Source organism: Hippopotamus amphibius, chromosome 13, assembly GCF_030028045.1.
Source record: "Hippopotamus amphibius kiboko isolate mHipAmp2 chromosome 13, mHipAmp2.hap2, whole genome shotgun sequence".
In the NCBI taxonomy this organism is placed as follows: Eukaryota; Metazoa; Chordata; class Mammalia; order Artiodactyla; family Hippopotamidae; genus Hippopotamus; species Hippopotamus amphibius.
The window spans coordinates 41,166,742-41,179,327 of NC_080198.1; the positions used below are offsets into that span (position 1 = coordinate 41,166,742).

A 12,586-nucleotide genomic window follows, 5' to 3' on the forward strand; every position below is an offset into this window, starting at 1 on the left:
TAATGGAACTTGATTAGATAACATGTGCAGAAGTAGCTGCCACAGAGCCCACATGTAGTAGGTCTTCACACATCTTTTTCCCCTCCAGGCTTGTCTTGGGCCTGTCCTACTCCCTCACCACCACCAGCTTCCAGCCAGAGCAAATGTACTGTGACGTCAGGAACATACTGTGTGCTCTCTCTCCTTCTCCCAGGCCTTTGGAATTTCCCTTTTGACTTCTCTCTGATACATGTTATTGAGTTTCCAAATACTTGGGGATTTTCCAGACAACTGCTATTTTTTTCCATTATTTCTTAATTCCATTATCAGAAAACACACTTTGTGTAGTTTGAATCCTTTTAAATATAAGGTTTTTTTTTTTAATGGCCTAGAATATGGCCTACCTAGTGAATGTTCCAAGTACACTTGAAAAAAATGTGTTCTGCTGTTGTTGTGTGGAGTGTTCTATAAATATCAGATCAAGTTAGGTGATTGTTCTTCTATTTCCTTATTACTGAGTTCCTGTCTACTTATTCCATAAATTATTGAGGGACAATAAAATATCCAACTATAATTATGAATTTATTCTGTTTCTCCTTGTAACTCTACCACTTTTTGCTTCATATGTGTTGAAGCTCTGTCATCAGGGGCATAAATGTTGAGGATTGTTATGTCCCCTTGATGAATTGACATCTTTCTCATTATGAAACTACCCCTGGCCACATTCTTTGATATGATAAAATCTACTTTGATATGAATATAGTCAATCCAGCTTTCTTTTGACTAGTGTTAACATGGTATATCGTTTTACATCCTTTTACTTTTATTTTGTATCTTTTACTTATTTTTATCTTTACATTTAAATTGTAGGCATGATGGGGTTGGGGCTTGCTTTTATCCAACCTAATAATCCCTTGCCTTTCAATTGGGATGTTTAGCCTACTTACATTTAATGCGATCATCAATAGGGTTAGGTTTGAGTCTCTCATCTTACTGTTTTTCATTTGTTCCATTTGCTTGTCGTTCTCTTTTCCTCTCCAAGCAGTAAGCTAGGTCACAATTGCAGGGCTCACCTTGTTCTCTCAAAAATCACTGTCAATCATTGCCTGACGTACAGTGACTTGAAAGCTGTTGTTTTGTGTGTTTTGTCCATTTTGGTTGTTCCTTGGGAGGGTAAATCTTAGCATTGCCCCATGCTTTTGAATATGTTGTCCCCACTGCCTGGAGCTGCCAGACCTCCCTCTAACTAGCTAAATTGTCCAAGCTCAGTGTTGCCTCTTCCAGGAAGTCTTCCCTGATTCTGCCTCTCCTCCCTCGTACCCAAAGTCTGGGATAGGCACCGTTCCCCATAAACACCTTGTGATGGTCTCACCCAACATAATTGAATGTTTTCTTATCTGTTGTCACTGTTAAACCACAAGATCCTTAAGGGCAGAGCCTTTTGTGGGAACTTACTTCACTTTGGGAACTTTGTGGCCACCATGTAGGGTTTAAAGAAATAGACAGCTGTATTCAAGTTTGAGTTGAAAAATAATAACATCTTGATAACTATTTTGGATTTCCACAGGTTGAAAAATGTTTAATAGGAAAAAATCAAAACCAAGTTTAACAAAAATTGAATTTCCAAAAAGGAGCAACATTTAATTTTGTAAAGAATCAAAATGGTCACTTGTTGGGTAGCTTACCACCTTAGGAACCCGACATTGCTAAGATGTTACGTGGTCTGTGTGACCATTTATGTGTAGTCACTCCTAAATGGGAGGCTTAGGGATGCTTAATGAGATAAGACCCTTTAAGTGCTTGTCCCTTCAAAAAAATATTTTTAATTTTGGTTGGCTCTGTGTTGTTTCCTATCATATCTTCAGTTTTAAAGTATCTTAGCTGGCCAACAGGTTGAAGACTCTGCCTGTGGGAAAGAGGTTGGCCATCCAGAGACCCCAGCCCTGGCCCTGTCCAGCTCACACCATTTGCTCAGATTTGGCTTCTGACAGTGAGGCCCTTAGAACATGTCCTTAGAAAGTAAATGTCTCCTGGGATTAATTTCTCTCAGAGGAGATAGAGAGGAAGCAGGAGACTTGGAGAGATAAAAGGGCTCTGGGGCATATCAACTGACTGGGGCCAAGTCAGAAGCCACAGGTGGAACCAGGGGTGGTCGGCCTGGAGGAAAGTGGGCCCAGCAGCTTCACAAAGTGCTCGAGAGATGTGGAAGGAGGGCTTGGCCTGTCCTAGGAGACCCCCAAGGGCAGCGGCACTAGCGCCAACAGGAAGGAACCAGGCAGGATTTCACCTAGAATAAGCCTCAGCTTCCTGAAGCTAGAAAGAGGCTGTTCCTCCCGATGGTGGAGCCTTCTGGCTCTGGCCATGGTCAGAGGAGGTTGGGGGACCGTTCTTTTGGGATGCTGACCAGTTCATGATTTTGGATGACGCTCATGTCTGCAGCCACGCCCATATCGTAAGTTGTTGACAAACCCAGGGCATTTGGAAGGTACCCCACCACTCTCCTGGGGACTGATCCCAGCCCCAGCCCTGCTCAGCTGTGACTTCAGACGAGGCTGGCATTCAGCCCCTCTGGGCCTCAGCTTCCTTCCCCAAAATAAAGAGTCTGCCCATAGGATCTGTGGTGCCCTCTCAGCTTCTGTGACACTTTTCCTATCTGCGTTTCCTCCCAGGTGCTCATCCCCACGACCCGATGCAATTCCCACAAGGAGAACATCCAGGGCCAGCTCAAGGTCCGCACACCGGGCATCTACATGCTTATCTTCGACAATACCTTTTCCAGGTAGGGGCCACCTTATTTGTCAGCATCTGGGTGAATCTACCAGTCACCTGGTCTCAAGAACAGAGCTGGATGTTTAAAAGAAGTTATTTAATTGTCAGTCACTCATTATCGGTAGTTCTTTGATTTTAGACCTGTACTGTGGTGTTCCAGTGTCTGGTATAGGCTGTGTGACACACAGAGTAATACTTACAGAGTCTTGCCACATGTCAGGCGTGTTCTCTGCCCCCCGCTCTTACTTACTCACTGCAGCCCCACAGGAGCCTCATGCAGTAGGGACGGTCTTTCTCCTCATGTTACTACTGAGGGACTGAGGACCAGAAGGATAGAAGAGTGACACTCCCAAGTCACACAGCTGGTGGTGGAGCTGGATTTGAATCCAGGTGGCCAGGCTCCAGACGCCAGGCTTTTACCCGGGATGCTCTTCTGCCTCTCTGCTGTCCAGATGCCCACTTCCCAGACCAGAGAAGAGCTCAGGAAATATAGTGGAAGGATTGGGTGGGTGGATGAATGGATGAGAGAGAAGCAAAGCAGTGAAAGCTAAAGCTTGAGATAATCAGGACTAGAGCTGTGAGGTGAGGCCCCTGGGCCCTCTTGTCATGGGAGTGGAGCAGCAGGTACCATCTCTGGGAAGCACCGTTTCAGAGCACCAGATGCAGGTCCAGGAGGGTAGGGCTTGGGGGGCAGAAGGATAGGGATGTAGGGAGATAAGGCTGGAGGGTGGCCAAGAAGGGAAGTAGGACAGAAGATGAACATGGGTTGAGCATCTCCTGTGAGCCAGGGGAGACGTGAGATGGGGTGGTGAAGGTTGCTGGGCATCTGTCCTTTTTATGTCTTCTGGCTTTAGCAGAAGCCCTTAATTAGGTCTTGCCTCTTTTATAAGACCTGTCTGATGAGCATCCAGCCACATCCTCTCTGAGTGGGGCCCTAAGCTAACGGCCACATCCCTCCACATGGGTGCCCTTCCCAGCCCACTTGGCTTTAAGCACAGTAGCTTAACAGGACACCCTAGGTGAAAGCTAGAGTGCCACCCCCTCACCACCTCTAGGCCTTGAACTCCCAGGGCTTGTGGCCATGGGCGTGCACCAAGGGAGAGGTTAGAGGATGGGCTTCCCACCTTGCCCCTCTCCTGCCCTTCCCACACACCCCCATGAAGACGAACACACCTTGAGTTAGCGGGACTTGGGCACAGGCCCAGCATGTCCAGTGAGCTGCTTTCAGACTGGACGTGGGCCTCAGCCCCTCCAGGGCAGCAGGATGGGACGGCAGTTAGGAGACTAAGTGGAGACCAGCGAGGCACAGGCTCTGCTCTTCCCTCTGTGGGTTTTAGTTGAACCCCAGTGTCCTCTGCAGTGGCAGCGAGCATTTTTCCTGCCTCACTGAACCCCTCTGTGGGTTGACAGGCCGGAGAGGCATGTCGAGGGCAGAGCACAGCCCCAGACCGGCTCCCAGTGATCACTAGAAGCGGCCGTGGTGCTGTGACACACTCTGGCCTTAGCCCACTGAGGTCACCTCAGGGACCTACTCAAGATTTCCAAAGCACAGACAGCAAAACAGATTTAGATGCCTAGTCAGAATGAAATCTAGGCTCACTTCCACCATGTGTGTCCTCTCCACGCCTGCTCCATCCACTTCCCCAGTACAGTCCAGACCACCTGTGCGCCTGAGACCCCTGGGGCTGCTTCAGAGCTGCAAGGTAGGGGAGGGGGTGCCTCGCAGTGTGGGACCACATGGGCATTTCTGCACCCAAGCCCCAGGAAAGTCTGTGGCGGTGTCCCAAGACCCCTGACACTTTACAGGGAGATGTCACTGCCAGACAGACAGGAAATGGGGGTGAGGGGGCCTGGAAGAGTCCATGCATTCTGTGAGGGCCCCAGCCTGCAAGCAGAGGTCTCTGACAAAGGCTCCCCGTGCCAGCCAGCACGCACCCCAGCCAGGTCGCTGCAGCCACTGCCCCTCGGACTTTCAGCCCTCAGGGTAACACTCTCCTTTTCCATTTCTGTTTCCTCAGGTTTGTCTCCAAGAAAGTATATTATCACTTAACAGTTGACCGGCCTGTAATCTACGATGGAAGTGATTTCCCGTAGCATCAAGCACCTGAATTTTAATAGTTTCACAGTACCCATAGAAAACACTACTCTTCCTCACCTATCACATAAAACACTTAAAAAACCCAAAAAACAAAAAACAGCTGCTCTGAAGCCATCAGTATCCACTATGCAACTTTAAGAGACAGGCCCCGGGCTGCTCCTCGGAGCTGCGTTGTTCCGAGCGCTGTGTACTCAGCACCACGCACGTCACTCTTAGCCCGTGGCTTGTAAGGGCTCAAGCAGTGTTCCCATTGTCCTCACAGCCAGAGGGACACTGTGCCAAAGGTTTAAACACTCAGGAGAGCATCGGCCTCTCCTGGGGTCACAGTTGGTTCTAGGCCTCCGATAGAGAGTTTCCCAGGCCAGGGGGGATCCTGACTTCTGCCTGTGGAGAGACATGGCCCCCGTGTCCAGCCCGGGGCCAGGCATCACAGGTGACCATGAGCTAGGATGCCCTGGCCAGTCCCTGTGAAGCCCTCAAGTCCTTCCAGGAAAAGGAGGTCGGGTCACCCAGGTGCCCACGCCAGATGCCAACCAGCCTCCTCCATCATGCTCCTGTCCCTTCCTGCCCCAGGAGTCCAGGTCTGCTCCAGCACTCAGGCGTTGCAGAGGGGCCTCCAGCTGCACTTTCCTCCTGGCTCTTCTGTCTGGGCAGTTCTGTCTTTGAGCAAAGCCCTTCACTCAGCCGGGCCTCTTAACAGCTCAAAACATCACCCTTAGCATCAGAAGTGAAGCTAATCCAGGAAACAGAACCCAGCTGCTGAGGGCCTGCAGTGTTGTCTGTATACGGACAGCCAGAGCCCAGGTGCTGGGTGACGTCAACGCCATGACGAAAGCGTAGGATTCTGCATCCGCCTATAGGGCTCACTGCTCAGCTGCTGGCCTGTGTGTGTAGATCAGTAAGTTTCTGCCTCACCTGCAGGTATGTTTACTATGATCATAATCGGTAGGAAGCACTTCTAAAAATTGGGGCTTCTTTAACAGGAGTCTTTGGTGACTCAAGTGTAAACAGGCACAATTCATGAATCTGCTCTTTGCTCACCTCTCGGTCCCTCCTCCCCACACCAGATTCCCCGCACCCCATTTGCCCACTTCCTGCTGCTCAGCCTGCACCTGACACCTGGGAGCTGCCTCCCTTTGGGGCAGATGAATCCTCTGTCCTTTTCTGGGACAAGAAGGAGATAGTCTTGCTGTTCTCTGTGGCCCTTCTCTCCCACCACAGAGGGCTCGCCTTTGATGGCCTCTTTGTGCCCTGCGCACGGGGCAGGCAGGACCCAGGAACCTCCACAGTGAGCAGAGCATCTGACAAAGCAGCCCATCTTGGCCGGGATGAGGGAGAGGGTGCCGGGCAGTGTGACCGCGGGTCTGAGTGCTGGGCCCAGCCAGTCCTCCAGCTAGCCTGGTGACTCAGCCGAGTCACACCACCTCAAAGCTTGTCTTTTTGTTCACGAGCCTGGTCTGACCGATTTTGAGAGCTGGAGAATGGGTCAGGAACCCCAGGCCAAGTTCAGCTTAGACCCATACCCACAGTGAGCCAGCAGAGAAGACTCATGGGGCAGGGGCAAGAGGAAATGACTTTGCCAGTGGACTCAGAGCTTTCATTTAAACAGGAGACTTAGGCCCTTCCAGTCACTTTAAGTGGAGCTTGGGACATGATGAACAGAATCTTCCAGAGAGATTGGCCCAGAGAAAAGCTGGACCTCTTGTGCTTTTTCCTGGGAGCAGCCACCTGTGGCAGAAAGCCGTCAGTCTCTAGCAACTCCTCAAGCAAGGTCCTGCTCAGCACCAAAACAGAAATGGCCAGGCCCCCAGAGACTTCCTAGCCTCCTGCTTGTCCTCACAGGGTGCCACACAGCCTGGAGATTGTTCAGGGCAAATTACCCTGCCTTTAAAGTCACCTGCCCCCTTGGAAAGGATAATCAGATGTAGCTCGTTCACCACATGAGAGAAACTAACAAAAGAACCCAAAGCAGTTTGGAATCTTGGTTTGAATGCTTAGGATACCATGGAGACCCTGGCCAAGGTGATGGCCTGCTGGTATCACCACCATCCTCTGCAGCTAGAACCAGCATTTCGAGAGTAGCTGACGTGTTTCCTGTGAAAGGCTTGGGACATTCCATCTGAGGCTGGTTCTGAACCTCTGTCACTCAGCCCAGCAGGGGACCAACTGCAGCTTAAAAAATCACTTGGCTCTTGTGAAGCCAACCCAGAGCCACTCCTGCAGGAGAGCGTGGGCGCCTTCTGCCCCCACTGCAGACAGTGACTGCAGTTGTGCATAAAGGCCTTTGCTGTGTTCCGAGGCCCACCCCCTGCGGTCACACCTGCTTCTGCAGCATATTTATTTTTTTGTGCTGAGTGGACTCTTGTCCCTTGTTACTTTGCGGTGCGAGCTCGGGTTTGCTGTGCACTACGCAGCTAGAGATATTTAAGTATGGCTTGTATAAATAGCTTCTTATTTTAAATAGGTTCCCAAACTTTACTGAGGTTTTGGTGTTGGGGTATTTCTTTTTTTTAAGGCAAACGACAATGAAAGACAGCTATTGAAAGTGGTGGCTGCAGCCAGTAGACTGAAAGACACTAGAAATCAACAAGAAGGAAACATCCTTGGAATCCCAGATCACTACTTAAAACAAAACAAAACAAAACAAAAAAAAACCCCTCAACAGCCCCTTGATGGCCTAGTTCTCTGACTAACCACCGCTCTTTAGTATTGATACCAACTGCCTTGCTCCCCACTGCCTCAGAAGCCACTGATCACCCTCGCCCGAGAACATGGCCTCTGTCAGGCACCCCCATCCAAAGCAAGGAAGGGCGTTTGGGAGAAAGTGCGGCCTCTACAGAGCACTTCTGGCTGGAGCCCATCTGCTCCTGGTTGACCAGACCAAGAACAGGCAAGGAAATTCTCAAGCAGGAACCTGGAACTGAAACACCACAGAGGGCTTGGAAAGTAGAAATGAAAAGCCACACTATATAATTAGAAAATAAAGGGGATGGGTTTTCTGGAAAATTTCAGTTGTCACTCACCTTAGGTTGTGAAGTCATTCCAGACTCACATGAAAAGAAATCCCCATTTGTCTGTGTTTTGTGATACTGGTTAGATGTGCATTGATATGATTTTATAAGAGTTTTGATTTTAGAAGCCCACCTTGCTGACTCTACATGGGAGAATCCCATCCTTGGCTCAGAGGGTTTGAGAATCAGCAGAGCCATCATCTGTGATGCTCAGAACCAAGGTCGCCCAGCACAGAGACTGTGAAGTCAGCCTTCCATGTTTACAAAGCACTTACCCAAAAGTAGAACCTTGGATGAGTTTTCCTCTTTTCATTGTGATTCTTCCAAGGAAACAGGAAAGACTGAGTTAATAATGCATTTTCTCTCTTAAGCACTTTTTCAAAATAATAAAGTACATCTTTACATTTGGGGAGGCATCTCTGATAAAAGGGCTTCCTTAGAACCTCAGGACCAGTGTTATCCAGAGATGCTCCTGCCCCTGGTGGCTGCAGAGCAACAGCGAAGCCTCAGTTGGGCGGCTTCCAAATCGGAATTGCACTTTAATTGATTAATCCTCAATTCTCGGGGCCTTACGGGATAGAGGGTCTGGGAGCCCATCTCATTCTTATCTGCCAAAGAATTACCCGGAAGCACACTATATGCCAACGCTCCACCTGCACAGTGGGGGTGAGGAACTTTTGTATTTCCTTATAGCCTCTGCTGCACCATTTGGGAATGTCTTATGTTTAACCTCAGGATTTAAATAAACACTATGACTTTGAGAATAGTGTCATCTTTCATTCCACTGAGACGTAAGACGAGTGATGAAGCTGCCCACAGCAGAGTCGGGGTTGAGATGCCCTACTGGGACACATCTTACACTGTGACTTTTCAGAAGGTCTCGAGCCAGCAGCTGTGCTAAGACGTCTGACGTGGCCTGATATCTGGACCCACGGTGTGCTCCGAGGCCCATATTCAGACCTGCTTGAGCCAACGCAATGCACCAACCCACCGCCCTCTGCCAGATGAGCTTCTGCTTTCAGCAAAATCCCCCAGCCCTCCCCGGGTCCTCAAAGAGCACGCTGAGCAAAGAGCAACCTGATTTACCAGAATAACGGGGTGGGGGAAGAGGTCACAGATGGCCTAAAACCACAGTTAGGCAATCTGGATACAAATCTGGGGAACACTGCCCGGACGAGGGAGCACAGAGGATCAGCAAAGAGCTCGGACACAGGCCCCGAGCTGCATGTCCCAGGCACTCCTCCACCTGGCAGATTGAGCTCAGGCTGGGCAGTCCATCCTCACTCGCCTCTCCTGAGTGCCTTGTGCCCCACAGAGCCCCTCCCAGCCCCCCTTCCCTCCCCCTCCCTTCCTCCAACCCTCCCCCTCCTCCCCGGATTCTCCTGTGGCCTCTTCTTTCATCGGTTACTCAGGAATAAGGTACACTTTCCGTGACCGTATTGTTCCCTGAAGGGCCAGGACTGTGTTTCTTTCATCTTCGTCTCCCTCCTCTGCCCCACCCCACAGCATCGAGCACCGTGCCAGACACCAGAGTGTTCGCCAGCCTCTGAATCAGCGAGGACACTTGGTGCCTTGGTCAGCTCTAGGCCATCGACAATCCCATCGACCAACTTGGCCAGAGATAAACTCCCCAAACCCCCATGGCAGAGAAGGACAAGCCTGCAGGGGCGGTTTGAGGAAGGTGGAGGGGAGGCAGTCACTCAATCCAATGCCTGCAACCCCCTGTGCCCTCAAGTCAAGCCTCTTCCTGTCCTAACAGAAGAGTGGTTTATCTAAGTACCCGAAACAGGACAGCAGAAGGATTTCTGTATTAATAGGCCAGTCCCTCGAAAGACACAGGTGGCCACATGAACTGGGCCTAGAAGGAGAACTGACCAGGACACAGAGATGTGCAGGCTGCTCTATCTGGTCTGCGATCTGGGGCCTTCGTGTCAGAATCCCGGTGTACCTCACCCCCACCTGCTGAACCACTGAGTAGCCCAAGGTGACCAAACCACTCCTCTGCTCCAGGTTTTCCAAGCCCCCGTTCGATTCCAGGCATTCTGGCCCATCTCAGTGTCCGTAGGCTCCGTGGCACTCAGTGCAACGCCTCTTCCGCCCGCTCCGCCGGCGGTGCTGGATGATGTAGAGATTCCCCAGGTGACTCAAAAGGACACTCTCTGCAGGGTCAGCCCTTTCGGTTTGAAGATGCGTGGGAAAAATCTGGCGAGTGGGGCCCGCCACCCACGCACATCTGAAAAGCAAATAGATGGTGAAACCTGTCGCCCGGGATGAGAAAACGGACTTTTTTTGAGGGAGTGGTTGAAGCTGAAGCCATCAAAACCCAGGGGAGAGCAGAGCTATTATGAAAGCCGCTCGAAGTGGGTTAGGGTTGAAAGAAAGGTCAGCCTTTTACTTTTCCCACACCTGCTGGTTTCTGAAGAAAAATGGTATAGCGGAGCAGAAGTGTGCTTGCCAATCTCTGGTCTTTGATGTGTGTCTGCTGGTCCGTCCCCCGAGCTCTGGGGGAGGATGGAGGCTTGTGTGGTTTCCTCGCACCTTCTGGCATGTTCGTGCTGAGGTTCGTGCCGAGACTTGGCAGCCCCATCTGAAGCCTGGAATGAGTTGTCTTCTTAGCTCAAAAAAGAGCAAAGGGAGCCTGCCTTGCCAAGCCTGAGGTGCGTGAGTGTCCTTCCCCAGGGAAGGCCTCATTCCCAGAACAGGTTTGGCTTTGGGCCTGTGGCTCCACAGAATCCTCAAAGGGAAGGTGATGTCAGGGAGGCCTCCCAGCTTTCCACTCCCAAGGAGGAGAGACGGACACCGTTCCTGGGAGGTCGCAATCCGTCTGCCAGGTCAGTGGGGCAGGCGCTGTCTTCTCCCTGGCGTGAGAAAGGAAAGTGGGTGAGGGGTGGAAGAGGCTGAAAGGATAGGAGAGTGAAGAAGGGGTGAGAAGAGGGGATCAGCAGCAGAAGGGCCTCCTGGGAGGCCTCGAGGGGGCCACACCGCAGGCCAGGTTAGCAGAAACCGCCTTTTCGTGGGAGGAAAGGGGAGTGGGGAAATGGCAGGTTTACCGAACAGACACATAAGGCAGTGACTGCAGACGCGGAGGTCATCCAATTTGTCCCTCCATCTCTGAGGCTGACTTCAAGGCCCCACATGCTTTCACAAAATGACCCTGGGGCGTGACAGCAACATCAGCCCCCAAGTGGCCTTTGTACAACAGACAGGTTCCGTGTGTAGAACCAAAGGTCTTTGTGAAGACAGCCCTCCTCCACCAGCCAGGACCCCCACAGGACTGTTGGGTGTTCTCAGAAAGAGAATCACATGTTCACACCCCCAAAATGAAGCTGTGAAAGAGGAATAGGGACCCATCAGGCACAGATCAGGCGCACAGGCTGCTTAGTTATCAAGGGTTCTGCTGTTAAGCTATCAGGAAAATCCCAAGACTCACCCGTGGCTCCATTTTGTTCCAGAGTCAAACCGTTCACTTGTTAAGTGTCAGTAAATACAAAGCAAGTAGCAGAGAGTTTCTTAGAAGAAAGTCCTGTTATTTGGGTTACCTTGGTGGCATGTTAAAACGCAGTCACGGGCACTCCCCACGTCAGTGCTGGTTCATCAGGTCCGGTCATTCGCAAGGCCGCCAGGTGATTCTGGTGGAGGTGATCTGTGGGCCACACCAGAAAGTCCTCGATGGTCACTACTGTGTCACCACTTTGGTTAGAACGTGAGGAAAGGGGTAAAATCAGCTAATGGATATGTCTCCTAATTTAACTCTACCAGTGACCCTCAAGTCTTGGAACCAGGACCTATCCCTCAATTCCTTGAGTCAAGCACTGGGATGCAGTGATGGAAATGTCATTCTTGGAGAGAAAGATATTTCTAAATGAATCACCTGGTATGAAACTATTCTACAGGTAAAATCTTTTTACAGCCATAATTGTGTGTGTGTGTGTGTGGCTTGTATTTGTATTCAAGGGACATGTTGCTACCTGGAGTCATTTGTAAATGGAAAAACATTCCCTCCCCGAAATCCAAAGTAGTCCCATACGTGTCCACATTTAAAAATTAGTGGAAGACATATGAGTTTGGTACCAAAGGGTTTGGGTTAAATATGGGTTGCCATTTAACCCAAACCCTGTTCCATACACAGAATTCAGAAGGTGTGTGAACTTGAAAAATGACATCTTTCTCCTATTATCTAACTAAAATTTAGGTCTTCCTTCAATTATGAATGTAGACGGCATGCCACACTAGTATGTATTAGCAAGACCTGTGTCTCTGTCACTGGCAAAAATGACAGATATTTTCATGTTGCATGAAAGTTGTTGCAGACTCTCAAAATATCACATATGCCCATTTCCACTGTGAAATGAAAGTTGTCATTAGGCCTGCTGTTAGATTTTATTTAATGTGTTCATAAAGAGGCATGTGTATTACTAGTTCACAGATTGGTTTTAATAGAATTACATTTCAGTGTAATTGGTTTCTTTTATAATCCTATGTTTTATTTTATTCATTTTAAAACATTTTGAGAAGGAGGCTGTAGGCTTTGTCAAATTGTCAAAGGGATGTTTGAGGGGGAAAAAAAGGACCTTTGGGTTCTGGCAGGTCGTCATGGAAAAGATTAGAAAGATCAGCTCATTGCAGCACTGGTTTATTAATAATAACATATAATTAATAGCAGCATGTATAATTTAATAGGCTCTTGCCATAAGTCAGCCACCTTTTACAGATGAGAAAACCAAAGACC

At 49.7% G+C, this 12,586-nt stretch overlaps 1 protein-coding gene across 2 annotated transcripts in view; it reads left to right on the plus strand.

Annotated features, from left to right (window-relative positions):
* FYCO1 (FYVE and coiled-coil domain autophagy adaptor 1) overlaps positions 1-4,920 on the plus strand; it is a 79,874-nt gene extending 74,954 nt beyond the window's left edge. For both annotated transcript variants that reach the window (XM_057704435.1, XM_057704438.1), the window contains exons 17-18: positions 2,649-2,758; positions 4,767-4,920. In XM_057704435.1, the coding sequence (XP_057560418.1) occupies positions 2,649-2,758; positions 4,767-4,842 (186 nt within the window). In that variant the 3' untranslated portion in view covers positions 4,843-4,920. The remainder of the gene's footprint in view (positions 1-2,648; positions 2,759-4,766) is intronic.
* Positions 4,921-12,586: the final 7,666 nt, after the last annotated feature.